Below are 17452 nucleotides of genomic sequence, written 5' to 3' on the forward strand. Positions count from 1 at the left end.
TCTCCTTTCTTTCACCCTGCTAATGCATGGTCCTCTCACATTGTGCTCAGTATTCCACCCAGCTTTTCAGCACCTCAAGTTGGAAGGCTCCCTCTCTTAAATATTTTACGAGGGATCCGATCCAAATTTTCTCTTAATGGAGCTGTGCTTCGCCAACACATGGCAAGAGTGTTTTGGATTTTTGAAATCAAATGCACAGTTTGACCTTGGTGAACCTAATGAAGTATAAGGAATGTTCTAGATCCAATCTCTGTGTCAACTCGAGACTTGGTGACTGAGGCTTCTTGTTTAGAAGTCTTAGAAATTTGAGGTAAGTTAAACCCAAATATCTAGTGCCTTGTGGAGAGAGAACCAAAAAATGGACACAGTAAAGGGAATACAATGTTTTCCCTAAATTTGCACACAACCCTTCATGCAACTATCCACACACATGGCAAACGTTATCAGCTTAGATGACCAGCTTAAGTCTAGCCATTGAAGACACAGAGCCACTAAGGCAGAGCTCCCTGCCTGGTCAACCCCAGTGTTTTTCACAGACACAGGCGAAGCATTGAGGCCTGATCAATTGAGCAAATGTAATTTTATTCTTCAGCCACTGGTACTGCTATATTACAGGTCATTTTGCATAGAAGGTCTAGGAAAGAGAAAAACTCAACCAGAGAATTAAAATGGGTTTGGTTCTCAAATGAAAAAGCATAAAGTTTCTCAAATATCCGATTTTATTTGATCATAGCTCCATTGTAACTTAATCTGCAGTTAGGATCAGAATTCCCAGGCCAATAGGGTTTTAAACTGTATCACAGGGTAAACCTTTAAAGAAGTAAAATCTAACACTATATAGATTTCCATTTCTAAATACAGTATATTACAGAAGGCATATCACCTCTGTGTACTTACAAACTATAAAAAGATACAATAACTCTACCAATTATAAATAATGTAGCATTTCATATTAAAGGCATTATTGTACAATGAAAGAATAAGAACCCTCTAATGTATTATGATCAAGGTTAGTGTAATAGTTGAGAACAAAATACTGAAAATTCAGTGTATGAAATAAAATCCTGATTTAACAAATTCTTGGTAGTGTAAGTGCTAACTGATGGAGAGGGTGTGAATTATATATTGTGGATTTCTGACAAGGATGAAAACCCTCTTTCGCACATGGCTTCCTTTGTACACAAACTGGTTTCGATGGTGAACTTAATTTTATAATTGCCTCCCCTCCCTCAACTTAATTCTCAAATGTAAGTAATAATTTTCCAATTAGGAAAGTACAAATTAGTAACATTAAAAGCATCTGAGGAACATAAAATTTGGTTTCTCTCTTTTTTTAAAGCTATATGGAAACACTTTCAGTTTTCCAAGCTGAAACAGAGGAAATTGCACATGATTTGGATACACAAACAGGAACAGCTCTACAACTTGTTAGTGAAGTGTTCAGACTTGGATCTAGTAGGAAACCCCACTCCTCCATGGAGTCCATGCCTTACTTGTTGACTAATCAGAAATTAATATCCAAAACAGGGCTTTTTAAAAACAGGGCTATATTATGACACGTTTCTTTCCAGTTGTGTGTGCTTTAATAACCTAAAATGGATAACCAAACTGGAAGAAGGAAAAAGTATATAGGCTTATCATAAACCACTAACGAATGTGGCAGCATTGCATAACCTGTAAAAGTGAATTATTGCTGTATTGTTTTATTTTTTAAATTGTGAGACAATTACTGGAGGATGTGCTATACTGTCTTAGTGCCAGAGCATTGGATTCTTAGCAGCAAAGGTGATTCTAACAATTGTTTTGCCTAAGAAAGTGCCTTGATAGTCCATGACATATGTTTAGAATAAGCTCTTTGGGCTGTTGATTCAGTTATATTGCAAAGGCGGTATTGGTTTTCAGCTGTGTTCAATGCTCAGTGCGCCTGTCTTTGAAGACCCACGTGCACCCAAAGCCTTCTGCAACCTTCCCCAAAGCTTGTATGAGCTTCCCCAAAGCTCCCCACAGTGGGTCCTCACAATCCCTTTTTTTATTAGTTTTAACTCAGCGCTAGTCCATTTCCCACTGAACAGTGCCTTTCAGTCTTATCCCAGGAGGAGGAAGTGCTTGTTCTATTTGCAGGTGAGCCGAGCACACCACAAAGGCAGGGCCAGGCGTGCAGACCCTGCCGAGAGTTTTTTCCAAATTCTTACCGTGGTCAGATTCGGCAAAGCATTTTTAAGCAACCATTGGACACTTCAAATGCCACTCCCCCTGAAAACAACGTGGTGAGCACTGTCCCTGTCCCCCGGGACCTGGTCTAAAGGGGGAAGACAGAAATGGCTGAGAGCTCTGCCCGGACAGTGCTACAATCTTGCACACAACCTACGGGCATCCCCAGCTAGATCAATAGAATAGAGTCAGAGGAAAACAAACTCGTTCAAATCCAGTCGACTGAAAGTTTCCAGGGGGAGGCATCCCGGGAAAGTCCGAAATGTAGTTGTTTTTCTTCGGCAAGTGTCGCCCGCCGCACTCAGCTGTCAAATGTTTGAGGAAGGACTCTGCCTGAACTTCAGTGGTCCTTGTCGTCGAGTTTGATGGTGACGGTTTTCACCTCTGTGTACTCACTGAGGGCATACTCGCCTCTGTGATCACAGAAAAGAGAAATATTCAGAATGGGCGCTTTCCTTACCCTTTCCATAGAAACTGTGTTCAGCTACTTTATGGACCATTCCTCTCTGTTGGGTACTTTGGAATTTACACAAAAGATCAAAATGTGATGACTTGATGGACGTATAGTCTGGACGTTAGTAAGCTTAAGTAATCGGACATGCAACTGAAGTTTTAAATGTCAGATTTTTTGAGTATAATGCTTTAAAAATATTCAGAAGGACTAAGTGATTCCCATTGAAGAATGAAGGGGATTTTTTTTTTTTAAGAGAGGCAAATTCCCTGGATGGGGGAGTGGAGGACAAGATGGGAGGGCCTGCGTGGGGGCATGAGGGGAGCTGGGGAGAAAAATCACACTAGGTGGATCATTCTGACGTGCTGATTTGGAGCCATTTGAAGAGACAGAAGAGATGGAGGCCCGTGGACAGGGGAGTGGCTGGAACACAGAGGACCCAGCCTTGGCCTCAGAACCCCCAGCTGGGGACCAGCTGTCAGAAGAGTGAGGCCAGCTCGGGACCGGGTGGGTGGGAGGGAATGTGAGCACAGACTGGACGTAAGGGAGCCCACAGCCTTTGACTTGGGGCCCTTGGTGTACTTCTGTTCTTTAAGCCGCCAAGTTCAGGTGACCCTTCCTGTGCATCATGGGCCATCTTGGGGCAGCCCCCCTCCCAGAACCGAGAGATGCCTTTGGTTAGATTTAAAAAATGCCTCTCTGGCACTTGCCCTGCTGTTGTGTGAATAAAAATGTATACTTGTTTAGGAAAAGAGGTGGAAGGAGAGGTAGCCACTAGAGGCTTTTGAGCCAGAAAGGTCTGAGATTGATCTATCTCACCCCCGGAACCAGTGGTTCTCAAATTATGGTCCTCCAACTGGCAGCCTCAGCTTCAGCTCAGAATCTGCTGGAAATGCAAATTCTTGGGCCCCACCCCAGACGTACTGTAGTAGACATAATGTCCCTGCCACCACCGCCCTCCTGATCCCGACAAAGGTATCCACATCCTGATCCCCAGAACCTGTGAATATGTTAGTTTACATGGAGAGGGGTCTTTAAGGTTGAAGATGAAATTAAGGATGTTAATCATCTAACTTTAAAAATAGAGAGATTATCCTGGATTACCTGGGTGGACCCATTCTAATCACAAGGGGATCCCTAAAAGTGGAAGAGGGAAGAAGAAGTGTCAGAAAGAGATGTGACAATGGAAGCAGGTTGTAGAGATGCATCTTTGCTGACTTTGAAGGCAGAGGAAGGGGCCTCTAGGAGCTGGAAAAGGTAAGGAAATAGAATCCCACCAAAAGCCCCCAAAAAGGAACACAGTCCTGCCAACACCTTGATTTTAGGCCAGTGAAACCCACGTCAGACATCTATCTAGAGAAATGTAAGACAAATCTGTGTTGCTCAAGTCACTAATTTTGTAGTGATTTGTTAGAGCAGCAATAGAAAACTAATACACAGACATTTTCAGTAACTCTAGGAGTGGGGCCCAGCCATCTGTTCTGACACTTCACCAATTTTGAGAAACACGAGCTTAGAACTATATAACTTAGGCAAGTTCTGAGCCTCAGTTTCATCATCTATAGAGTGGGAATACCCTGGCCTCCTTGCATTTATAATGATTAGCAACAGTTCATGTAGAACACCTATTGTGTGCTAATTAGAAATCAAATAGTAGAAAGTATTACTGTTATTTTATTATCAGCATGTCATTGGGATCTTTACAAAGTTTCAAGAATCCATGAAAATGGGTGACATATTTTGTAATCTTTTCTAAACATAACACAAAACATAATGCCATAAACAGACTGCTAAATTCAACTTCTGTACAGCCGTAAACTCCATTAAAGAAAAAACAAAAAGCTAAATTAAAAAATAAAACTAAAAAATCCAAACATTTTTCAACCCTGTATAAGAGACAGAGCACTGTTTTCCTTAATATACAAAGAATTCTTACAAAGCAGTAAGAAAAACACAATCAACACAGGATATGAAAAAGACAGAAAAAGAAATACAGATTCCAATACACGTGAAAAAGGTGCTCAGCACACTCACAGTTAAGAAAGGCAAGCCAAAAGCAGTGATGAGCCCATTTTTCAAGTGGCAGACTATCCAACTTGAGGAACTGATTCTGAAAATAATCACCCACAAGTGCATAAACATCTATGCACAAAGAAGCGCACTGCAGCATGGTTTTTAACAGCAACCCCCTTGGAAGAAACACAAAAAGTCCATTACAGGAAACCATCAATAAAAAGAATGGAAAGACGTAGGATATCCCACACCCAAACTTGGAGGCAAAAATCAAGTTGCAGAAAAGTATGAGTAGTTTGATCTCAATTCACTTGAAAACAGAAAATAGCACCCATACTTACGTGCATTCTAATAGAAAATGCACCAGACACTCTCAAAGTGACTGCTGCATTATCAAAACTCAAAGTAGTTAATTATTTATCAACTTAGCAAAGCAAGGCAAACAAGGTGGTGAAATCTTGTTGAATTAGCATATAACCAATAAATCCAGCAATAAATTATTCCTGTAGAGTGAATTACAACCATGGTTCCCTCCCTTCTCTTCCCACAGTCACTGTCTCGTCCGGGCTCCCACAGCCCTTCTTTGACCCACGGTGGCATCCTCTAACTGGTTTCTCACCCAGTCTCATCTACTTTGGTGCTCAAAGCAGGCATCCGTGGGCCCTGCCTTTCTCCAAATAAGCCAGAGTACCAGCACATTGGAAATTGAGGAACTGCTTTCTGTGCTATTCGCTGTGTGCTCAGAGCCAAGCACAGCATTTGCCACATCAAAGATGCTCGATAAATATTTGCCAAATGAATGAATGAGGAATGAACAAATGAATGACCAAACAGTGGCTTCCTCTAAATGGGGAAGGGGAAGGTGGGGATCAGGGGAAGGAAACCTGGGCTTCCCATGTGCCTCCTACTCAAGAGATGTGCTTGCTGTGGGAAATTCTCTTGAGTGGAATTTTTGTTACAGTGAGTACTGTTTTTACTATTATAAAGAAAAATAAGAGAGCTCAGGAAAAAAAGGCACTCAGGGGAAAGGGAACTCAAAGGCCTCCTCCCAAGGCCTGGGCAGTAGTGGATCCCAGAGGACCTATGGGGTGGGTGGCCCATAGCGACCCCACCCCCAGAGGCTGGAGACGGGGAAAACCATGGAATCCACCCTGCGGTGCTCCAGCCTACAAAGGGGGAACTGCATTGCAGCATGAAGACATTCAAGAGATGAGGAAAAAGGGAAATTTGTTCTAAAGTCAGTTTTGAGCCCCCTTGTGAATTATTTAAAAATGCTTTCTCAAGAACCTTGGGAAAATATTGGCCAAGGGTTACAAAAAGAGACAGTCAAAAAAGTCCCAAGGGTGGTGAACTGGAAGGATTACACATTGGGTGTGTTTAAGGAATGTCCTCCAAACCCTGCCCTGTACCCAGCAAGGGGGCATTGAGGTGTCTAAAGAGAACTGTCAGGGTGTTGGGAAGAGAGAAAAAGGTGGCTCAGGCGAGAAAACATGAAAGACATGAAGCAGTGTTAGTCAGTAAAAGCTCCCACATCTTCTGCATGCAGGGACATGGCTTTGGGGACTGAAACTCTTGCTGCTTTCTTGCCTTTGGTGTGAAAGGCCTTTGGGGCGAGGGTTGTGGGTGGTTCTAGGGGTTTGGTTCAAGGCAGCAGATTGGGGGATCAGCCCTGCAGAGGAGATGACCACATTATCCTTCTGTCTGCAATCCACGTGCCTTACTGAGGTGGGTCCAAGGACCAAGCTGCCAGAGTCCAGTCCTGACTGCCACCTACTAGCAGCATGCCCATGGGGAAGCCACGCCACAGACCCTCTGGGCCCAGGTTCCTGATATGAAAATGGGGACAGCAGTAGCACCCATTTCAGGGGCTGTTATAAAGCTGTCGGGAATTACCATGGGTGGAAAGCTTGGATGGAGCCTGACTCAGAGTCCACGGCTCAGCCAATGCTACCTGTCACCAGCGCCATTGCTGGTGGAAGGCCCTGGAGGGAATCCATGTGACCCCAGCCCTTTCCCCAGTGGCCAGGAGGTGTGAATAGGTCTTGAGGCTCATGGGAATACAAGCAGAAACTAGCCACTACAGGGAGGCTTCCGTAAAGGGCCAAGTTTCCAGAAATTCCCTGCAGGGGGAGGCTGATGGACACACCCTCCTCAGACCATCCGATGGCCACGTGGGTATCTTACTGTGAGTCAGGTATGGACAAGAAAGAAGGACCAAGGTGGGGGCAGGGACCCCACAGTTCATGGAGACTGGCCAAGCTCATTTGCTCAGGGATGGATACCAGCCCCGTTATGTTTCAACATCTCTATTAAGAATCCAAAGGGAAGCTGCCCCAGGGCTCCACTGACATCCATGCCAAGGGGGAGACTTTGCGTCTGTTCTCACTGGAAGATGTACAAACAAGCTCGAGGTAATGCTTTTGTATATAAATAATACAAACTGTTTAAATAAGAGGAAGAAGTCTGATGTCCCAGGAAGGCCCTGGGGGCGTTGTCACATATGGCTCCCTGGGAAGATTAATCCTATTTGCTGTTTGTCCATAAACACCGGGCATGGCTAAGAGGGACATGGGAAGAGAAGCCAGCATTGGCTGGAAGCCGCAGCAGGCCTGCCCTGGAATGCACACACCAGCTCTGTGTCTGTACCTTTTATCCTGAGCCAGATACAAGAAGACCTGTCAGTTAGTCTAAAACCATGGAACACACTATCTCAACAGGTAAGACAGAAAGGAAATGTGGAGGGGAACAAGCTGAGTTTGAATAAATTGATGAAGCCACATCAGTTCAGCAGGAGACATCGCAAAGATGCCCAAAAGGACACTGAGGAGGAACCAGAGTGTCCCACAGCATATCTCTGGCATCTGCTAGGCCCAGAGAGCTGAATGAGAAGGGGAGAAGAAAAGAGAGAAATGATGGTATCAGGAATCAAGAATTAGTTTTAAGATTAGGCAAACCTGACCTCGAGTTCTCCTACTTCTGGAACCTGACCTGAGAGGGAGCTTCTATTTCTCGTTGAGGGCAGGGATTTGTGGAATTACAAATTACATCAGGCAAAAAGTACAGTTTTTCAGTTCTCCCTATGTCCTCCTCTAGCGAGCATATGTCATATCTGCTGTACATCCCCAAGTGTGATGGGCGTCGAGGAGGACAGAAAAGCTGAGGCTGGAGGTGGACCCTGGGAGCCAAACTGGAGTGGGAGGACGATGAGGGTGGGGAATGCTAGAAGTGGGGGGAGAGGGGGAGGGAGGGATGCAGCCAGTCCCCAAGGATGGACACCAGCCTTCACAATGTGATCATCCGAACTGAAACGCAGGAGCGAAGGTGAAGGTGAAGGGACTGCAGCAAGCACCACCACCCTGCAAATTCCAGAGATTTGTTATTCCTTCCCCCCACTGGCAAGCTCAGAGTCAGGGCGACACTTACAGTTCTCTGCCATTTCCCGACATTTTGAAGCCACCGAATGGAGCCTGTGCGTAGATAGCATTGTAGCAGTTGATCCTAGAGAGAGGGGGCAAGATGTTCACAGTTACCTGCAGGAGACCCCACTGGGCCATAAGCATTCCATGGAAACCCGCTTTTGGGCAGTGGGTGCAGAGCTTAGCCTAACAAATGGCCTCTTGTAAACGTTTCTACAATTAGAACACGGTGTGCTTTCAACTTCTGCCTTCTCATTCTTCTGGAAACTAGAATTTGAATCTATTTGAGTACAGACCTTTTCACTAGGGCAGAAATGGAATGAGAAGTGGAGAAGAAAAGAGATACGATGGTATAGGGGAACAAGAATTAGCTTTAAGATTAGACAAACCTGACCTTGGAGTTCTCCTACTTCATGGCTATTTGATTCTGGCTCATCCTCTCTAAACTCCAACTCAGCCATCTTGAGAATGGGGATAGCAATATGTAATCTGCAGAATATTGGTGAGGCAGGGACTATTACCCATACTTTGCAAATAAGTGTGCTCTGCTTTTGTAATCAGAATAAAAAAGAAAAGCAGAGGAGGTAAGTCAGAGGGGAAATACCACATGGAAGTCAAGTTCATGGGTGCTGGCGCTGGAGGGCCCAGCCATATGCTAGCTGTGTGACCCTGGGCAAGTCACTCGACCTCTCTGTGCCTTGATGTCCTCACTTGTAAAGAGGAGATAATTAGGTGGTCATGAGGACTGTGCAAACCCTTTTACTCATAGGAGTGTTTGGCCTGTAATAGATGATTGGAAGCAGTTGGGAATTGAATCCTGACAAAAGAAATGTCCACATCTTAAACCCTATTCCTATGGATGGGAATCCATTTGTAAATAGGACCTTTTGAAGACACGGAAGGAAACCAAGGACACGGCCATGCAATGGAGGCAGAGATATAAGTCAAGGGATCCCAAGGATTGTGGAAACCAGCACCACAACACGAAAGACTGGGAAAGCATGGACTTGTCAGTTCCTTGATTTGGGACTTCCAGCCTCTAAAACTGTGAGCCAATAAGTTCCTGTTGCTGAAGCCAACCCATCATGTGGTATTTGTCATAGCAGATCTAGCGAACTACGGCAGAAGCTAGCTATCGATGGAGGTGTGATGACACTAGCAAGCAAGCAAATCAGGAGAACTGATGCACACACAGAATTAACTCACCAGACGGTACCAGATTCTAAAGCAGAAGCTAGTTTCAGTGCTTTGTCAAGATTCTTTGTGAACACGGCTGCTGTGAGTCCATATTCAGTGCTATTGGCTCTTTTGATCACTTCTTCAATATTTTTGAACTTCAGTATTGGCTGCACCGGTCCGAAAATCTATGATTAATTGCAATAATGGCAGTGAGAGGCATGTTCCAATGGAAAATGTATGCTCTGAGTAGGCATCTCCTTAATTTTACACCTTTTTTGCATATCCAGAGCAACCGGATACGTGAAAAACAATAACTGGAGAAGGAACTCCCAAAGACCTTTTTTATTAGCATGACTGTTGGAATCTGAAGGGAAAGATTAAAATGGAATGAAAACAAAAATTAACAAAAAATGTAGGTAGGGTTTAACACCTCTCATTGGCATCAGGCCTTCTGAGAATTCCATGCCTGTTCTGGTGCAAGTCTCAGGGTAATCCACACATGTTGGGGTGCACAGAAGACACAGACTTTGGAAGTTTCCACTAGAACGTTACTGTGAAGCGTATTCAGAGGCTCAACTTTGAGGCTGTGTTCTCTATCAGCCAGACACCCTAAAATGCTTCCATGATAACTACCCACAGGGAGATAAGACAATGTTGATCAATCTTTGCCATCCAGTTAAAAAAAAAAGAAAGGGTCACATCCAGGGGCTAAGTACACGGGACCTGGTTCTCATGTTAAATCAACCCCGCGCAGGAACTGGTTTCCATGTAGCTTAACGGTGGAATTGACAGACACAGTTCGTCTGCCCTCTGATGGGGAGCCCCTTGATTGCCATCTGTTCCAAGGATGCCTGCGACGGAAAACTCCAGCGAGAATTCTTCCCGGGACACATTCTTTAAATGACCATGTGTCATCTAAACTTGGTTTGAGGGGTGTTACGGCTTGAATTGTGTCCCCCACCCCCAGATGATGCGCTGATGCCCTAATTCCCAGTCCTGTAAATGCAACTTTATTTGGCACCAGTTTGTAAAATGAGGACAAATTGGATTAGGTGGACCCTGGTCCAATATGACGAGTGTCCTTGTAAGGGGGACACTTGGATGGAGACAGACACAGGGGAGAGGGTCATGTGATGACAGAGGCCCTGAGTGGAGCACTGTATCTATAGGAAATGCCAAGAACTTCCAGCAACCACTGGAAGTGAGGAAGAGGCAAGGAAGGCTTTTCCTGTACAGGCTTCAGCGGTTGCACGGCGCTGCTGACACCCTGATTTCCGACTTCTGGCCTCCAGAACTTGGGACAATCAGTTTCTGCTGTTTTAAGCCACCCAGTTGGTGGCCCCGCAGCCTGACACCGAGATGGGGGATTGAAAGCAGTTTTGAGCCCTGAATCCATGGCTCTCTTCCTGGCAAGCCCCACAGGTGCCAACAGCCCTGCACAAGGCTGCATGACTCCCTCACAGAGGGTTAAAGGACGGAAGAGGGCTGAGCAAGCAGCACGTGGAAATGAGCGCTCTGACAAGCTCTGTACTTGCTATACCATCTCCAGGTCTGCCAGGGGCGGGAGGTGGGAGGGCAAGATGGCTTCCCTAAGGACCCCAAAGGAGAGGGAAAAGGCGTAAGAGAAAGGACTTCAGAGACCCTGGACTCTTGAGAAGAACCCCTGGGTGGGAAAGCCTGACCACCAAGCTCAGGACACAGCCCTCCGTGGCTGGGAACTTCTGTCGGGGCGCCCCACCTACCTCCTCTTTGGCAATCCGCATGCCATCTGTCACTTCTGAGAAGACGGTAGGTTTGATGAAGAGCCCCCTGTCTTCCATGGCCGAACCCCCACATTCCAGCTTGGCTCCTTCTTTCTTCCCACTCTCGATCAGATCGAGGATTTTGTTGAACTGCTTCTGATCAATCTGCGAAACAAAATCAGGACGTCGAGCCAGGCTCCCTCCTGGACAGCGGCTGCCCTTTTCTATTTTCAGAGGCCTTCAAAATGGTCAAACATCTTTGCCAAGTCCCAATTCGGGTAACGAATGTTCGCTGGCTGCACAGATTCCCCCAGAGCACAGGGCTAGGCTCTTTGGCACAGGGGAGGGATGGAGGATAGGATACCCTTATCCGCTCTAGGTCTGCGGTTTACTCATACCTCTGACCCCCCACCATGGGGAGTCAGTCTAGGGGTGAAATGACATCTGAATCGCTCACATCCTTTGCGTCCCCGACTCATGCATCCTGCTGGGGTTGCCAGATTTATCAAATAAAAATGCAGGACGCCCGTTAGATCTGAATTTCAGGTAAACAACAAATGAGATTTTAAGATAATCATACCCTACATATCCATGTAACATTCGGGATATAAGGATGCTAAAAACTTATTCATTGATTGTCTGAAATTCATCTTTTCCGGTATTTCACCCTGCTCTCCCGGCACCAAGGATTAGGGTAACCCACGACTAGACATCTCTGTTCATGGTGCAGAGGAAAAGTGAGAAGGAAAGCTGAGCACGTTACTCAGGACCCCCGGGAAAGAGAGTGGAGTGAGCTTCAAGGAAGGGGGCAGGCTGATGGGTGGGAAACCAGCTCATCAGAAAGACTCCACCTTTGCCACCTTGACTAAGGGTCTCCCTGGCTGGAGTTCACCCAGCACCCCCAGCCTAACCCTTGCTTATTGACAGGGGAGCTAACCAGGTGTCAAAAGGGTGCCCATTTGGGAGATGGAGCTCAAGGGGGAAGGTGCTCTTTCTGCCCCCCATCCCTCTGGCCCTCCTTCCTGAAATCTATGGAAGCCCCATACTTTTTCATGACAGCTGCCCTCTCCCCTATGGCTGGGAGACACAGAATTCTGTTAAGTGTATTATAAATGAGGCTCGAGATAGACAAACTAGTTTTCATCAAAATAATGGTAAAGGGGAAAACAAACAAACAAATAAACAAAAACAAGGAAAACCCAACAGTACAGATGACAAGTTCTGGAAGTCATCAACATAGCAACATCAGACATCCCCTGAAAAAAAGCCTCCCCAGAGATTCAGCGAATAAAAGGACTTGCTTAGGACGCTGGAGGACAGTAGAGACTGGAGAAGGACTCCACAAACGCTGACTCAAGGAAAAAGAAAAATATCAGATAGGAAACTTCTGTCTCAGACTTGCTGATCTTCTTCCTGCCCCCTCACTACAGCTCGCACAGCTCAGAAGCTGCTCAGGGGCAGCAGCCCAGATCCCTCCCACCTCCCACCAGGGACACAAACTATAAAGCCACACACAACAGTGAGTGAGAACCCCACGCATATCCAGCACAGGGACCCAAGTCTACAGAGACCCAGGGCAGGACGCAAGCCCCTGAAGAGTGCGGCAAACAAAAGAGCCCCTGGGGAAGGGGCGGGGATGGGGGTGGAATTGCAGCTGGCAAGAGGAGCACTCACGCAATCCAGTAACAGAGGGCTGGACCACCTAAATGAAAATGGGCTTTTCTGGAGTGACCATCTTTCTGGATAGACCCCATCTGGCTCCCTTGGGTGGGATACCCTAATGGGGAAGAAACCACTGAAAAGCCTCACAGACGGGAACAAAATGGTATGGGGGTTAAAGTGGACTGCTGTAAGACAGAAGGGTCCCAGGACTGAAAAGTGTAAGGAAAACAGGGCACTGAATGAGGGAGAGAATTTAAACAGATCATAGGAATTGGGAAGAAAATTCTGCACAAAACCAAACACAACAGATCGAGATTCCCGGAGAAGGAAAAGAAGAAAGGGAGCTTTCTCCTGAAAGAGAAATAATTACCTAGAAAGTGCAATTTTAAAAAGTGTCCCACATATCCAGGGCAAGAATCAGATGTAGAAGAGCTGAGAAAATCTGTTCAGTTAAACTCGGGCTAGTCTAAATGTGTAGCACAAATTGGACCAAGTGTCAAAGAAGAGCCTTACTACAAAGCCAATCAACAATAAAACCCTAGACAAAAGGGAGAAACTGACCTTCAGATTTAACTTGTCAAGATAATAAGATGCCTAGATATCAGCAAGCCATATTAAAGAACAGGAAGATATGGCCCAGTCAAGGGAACAAATGAAAACTTCAGAGGAGACACAGGACTTGGAACTAATAAAAAATGTTCAAAAACATCTCCTAAATAAATTCAAGGAGATGAGGAAAATATGCATAAAGAGATAAAGGATATTAAGAAGAAAATGTATGAGTATAAAGAAGAATTTGAAAGTATTAAGAGGAACATATCAGGAATTATGGGGACGAAAGACACAATAGTAGAGATTAAGAATACACTGGGGGGCGGGCCGCGGTGGCTCAGCGGGCAAAGTGCTTGCCTGCTATGCCGGAGGACCTCGGTTCGATTCCCGGCCCCAGCCCATGTGAAAAACAAACGAACAAACAAAATATAATAAAACAAGAAAATGTTTAAAGATGTTTCCCTTTCTTCCTCCCTTCCTTCCTTCCATCCTTCTTTAAAAAAAAAAAAAAAAAAAAAAAAAAAAAAAGAATACACTGGGGCATGCAACAGCAGATTTGTGTAGGTGAAAGAATCAGTGAGCTAGAAGACAGGACAACTGAAGCCACACAGCCAGAAGAAAAAATAGAGAAAAGAAGAGAAAAACTGAACAGTGTCTCAGGGATTTGAGTGACAGCAAAAAGCAAGCAAACATAGGTGTCATGGGTGTCCCCAGAGGATACAATGAGGGAAAACTTCCTGACCCTTACAAAAGACATAAACATCCAAATGAAACAAGTCCAATGAATCCCAAATATAATAAATTCAAATAGGCTCCAAAAGGCATATAATCACCCGAATGTCAAGTCATGAAGAGAAGCAAAAACAAAACAAAACAACCCAGCAATGCATGTGGATGGCTGTCCTCAAGGAGCAGGCTGGCTTCTGAGGAAGGGGAGGGCACAAACCCATGCATGGCCCATTCCCAGGCATCTCAGGAAATATGGATCCAGTTAAAAATGTAGCTTTGGGTCAATACCTCACACCTTATACCTGGGTAAATTCCAAGTGGATCAAAGCTCTAACTGTGAAGCATGGAACGAGGAAAGTTTCAGGTTTCCTCATGTTAGAAAATTCCTATGCAAACTTGGGATGGCTGCTGGCCTTTTTTAGGACTCAAAAATCCAGAAGCCAAAGACAAAAAAAGAAAATATTGATTAATATTTTATTATGCAAAAAAAAATAAGCAAAGTCAAAGGGCAAAACAGCAAACTGGGAAAAATTACTGACAAGTCTTATCATAGAAATGAAGTTAAAATCTCCAGTATGTGAAGAGTTTCTAGAGTTGACAAGAATTTTCCTTGTAAAAAGGAAAATATGCAAAGGAAACGCACAGGTTGAAAGAAAAGAAAATATAAATGGCTTTGACCAGATGATAAGATGTTCCACCTTACTCAATACATGCATATTAAAACTTAACAAGATACTATTTGTAACAATAAGATGGGCAAACCTCCAAGAGTTTGACAACATATTCTATTGGTAAGACCGGAGAAACAGATAACCCTAGACACTGCGGGTTGGACCGGACATTGGTTCATGCTATGAGGAAGAAAATTTGGCAAGGCTTACAGAAATTCTGAACGTGTCCCCACTTGGCAATCCCACTCTGGGAAGTCTGTCCTATTCGTTTCCTCTCATGTGCATGAGATGACATATTCACTGTGGCACTGTGTAACACAGAACACAGCCACATGCTCATCGGATGATTGTGTAAGTCAATTATGGTGGATGCATACAGTGGATTTCTTGGCACATGTGAAAAAGCATGAAGATGGCTCCTAGGGACTGCATGGAAAGTTCTTCAAGTTTCTCGTTAAGGGGCAAAAGCAAGGTGCAATATGGTCTAGTAACAATGGTACCTTCTGCATAAAAATAATAGGGGGAATAAGAATGCATATTCATATTTGCTTGGACATGTATATATATGCATGAAGAAACCTCAGAGAGACACAGAGAAACTAACAATATCGGCTACCTATGGAGTTAGAATAAAAATTGGCAATATGAGCAGAGGGGGTGGAGGATGGGAGAGAGTCTTTTCACTTCTTTTACACGTTATGTGTTTTGAGCCACCTGTAAGTACTTCCGCTCAAAAAAGTAATTAAAACAATTATAACAGATTCAATAATATCTCAAAACTCTCTTAACTTTTCTCTGGGTGAACCAAGTTATGGATTAAAAGTTCCAGGTGTTGTTGAGCCTCTCTTCTCCTCTTAGGAGGAGGCCAGAGCTCAAGGGGCATCACCAAACTACAGGGTACATGCCCTGAGAGGTTGCCAGCCACATTCCCCCTGTAAGTCCAAGCTGCACCGTCCATCCTTCCTTCAGGCTGCTGGGTCCCAGGTGAAAAACCTGCACATCCAAAAGTAACTCTCCCTAGTGAGTCCGTATGAGCATGTTGTTTAAATTTAATAATTTCCCCGTTATATTTCAGGGGGTGCCTTATGGTGCAGGAAGGAGAACCTGCCAGGAAGTGAGATGATGGGGCAGGGCATGGCACCAGCAACAGAGATATACGGCCTCCTAAGGACTGGGCCTGAAGGCTGGACTTAGCTCTGACAGCGAGGGCGCCAGATCCTGCAGCAGCCGGCCAGGTGGCTTGCAGAATGTTTATGCTCCTTGTTGCTGAGTTGCCAAATAAACCTGAACAATTTTGGAGAGCTCGAGCGCGGCTTGTCTCCAGTGGACACCAATCTAGGTCAGTTAGCTGTTTTACAGGCATGAGGCAGACGGGACTATTTAGACAGCTGTGAGTCCTCCCAGAGTAAAATCTTATTACCGTAGATGAAAAAGCACTTGGAGGAGGGGAAAACATCCGACAGTGTCCTAAAATAATATTCTGAGGTTAGATGGCTTAAGTGAGCTTTCAAATGGACTTTCAGCAGTGGCATCAAAAGCACTGATGAAATCAACACCCATTCCGTTTGGATCTGCTCGTCTGGAAGGGATGTGGATCTCTGGCTTCAAAATTCGAGACCGGATCCTTGGAAACAGACTTACAAATAATGAGGGTGCAAAAGGGTTTCCTTAACACAGGGGCAGCTCGCATATTTCCCACTGACGCTGGACTGGCCTTAAATCACAGTGGCTATGATAATGACTTGTGGTCGTGTTTGCATTCCGATCTGAAATTCAACCATGGCTATTAGCTTGACAACCTTCGAGCCAGCGGGTGCTGGGTTTGCAGCCGAGCCAGAGAGGCAGCAACTGGGAATGAGGGAATGGTGATGCTTGTGCACCAGTCACGTGGCAGCAGAGCTGCAGAGCATGTGGGCCAGTCCTAAGTTGTTCCCACGTGGTCCTCTACCATCCCCAGCCAGACCATACCCACAGGATAGCTAAGCCAGACCTGACAGATGTGGACTCAAGTCATGCACATTCATTCACTGCTACCTAGATCAGGAAGCCCCTGCCATTGACATGTTCCCACCCCTTCAAAGAATGAAAACTACGAAACTGAGTCTTAAGAAGATCATGTGACTTGTGCAAAGTCACGGGAACCAAGTGGCAGAACTTGGATTTGAACTTAGATCTGTAGCTTCTCACGTAAATATGCAGGAGAGCTGCGGCGGGTTAAGTGGCAAGCTCCGTACAAGGACTCTCAGACATGGGACCTGTCACTTCACTGCTGGGGCAGAACTTGGGCTAAAAAAGCAAAGTGGGCTGCTGCCGAGCTCCTTTTCAATAATGTATGTGTTGGTGAGGCTGCCCTCTTTTAAATATTTATCCATCCGCTGCACTTCATAATTAGTAAGAAAGCGATACAGCATGTGCCTTTTTAAAGAGGCTATTAAACCTCATGGTTATGACCATTTTCATCCTGTCTTGGGCTTCTCAAACCAGGCCTCCAGGGACACGTGCCTACTGCCTGGAGATTACCCCCACCCCCACCCCCACCCCCGAACCCTCTGCACCAGGCTTCTCTAGTTTTGGAGAGCTGCCTTGCCCACGTGGGTTTGAAGAGACACCCCCCTGCCCCCCAGGCACAGGCCATACCTGCTCTCTGCTGCCCCTCAGCTGTGCAGAGGGCAGCTCACGGGGACCACGGCTTTTTCAGGGAGACGGTCCAGGTGAGATGGCCTTTACCTGAGACCCTCGCTTGGGGCTGGGGGTGGGTAAGACTCACGGAAGGCACTGGGAGAGGGCAGGAGGCTGCTGGTAGACAGCATTCTGGGCCGGACACGG

The 17452-nt window shown here is 45.5% G+C and overlaps 1 protein-coding gene across 1 annotated transcript in view; it reads right to left on the reverse strand.

Moving 5' to 3' along the window:
* Positions 1–574: 574 nt before the first annotated feature.
* Positions 575–17452, reverse strand: part of ALDH1A3 (aldehyde dehydrogenase 1 family member A3) — a 42187-nt gene continuing 25309 nt past the window's right edge. The window contains exons 10-13 of the mRNA XM_077124023.1: positions 11013–11177; positions 9298–9455; positions 8099–8173; positions 575–2624 (exon numbers count right to left, since the gene is read on the reverse strand). Coding sequence (XP_076980138.1) covers positions 2552–2624; positions 8099–8173; positions 9298–9455; positions 11013–11177 — 471 coding nt within the window. The 3' untranslated portion in view covers positions 575–2551. The remainder of the gene's footprint in view (positions 2625–8098; positions 8174–9297; positions 9456–11012; positions 11178–17452) is intronic.

Source organism: Tamandua tetradactyla, chromosome 12 (assembly GCF_023851605.1).
Source record: "Tamandua tetradactyla isolate mTamTet1 chromosome 12, mTamTet1.pri, whole genome shotgun sequence".
NCBI classification, from domain to species: domain Eukaryota; kingdom Metazoa; phylum Chordata; class Mammalia; order Pilosa; family Myrmecophagidae; genus Tamandua; species Tamandua tetradactyla.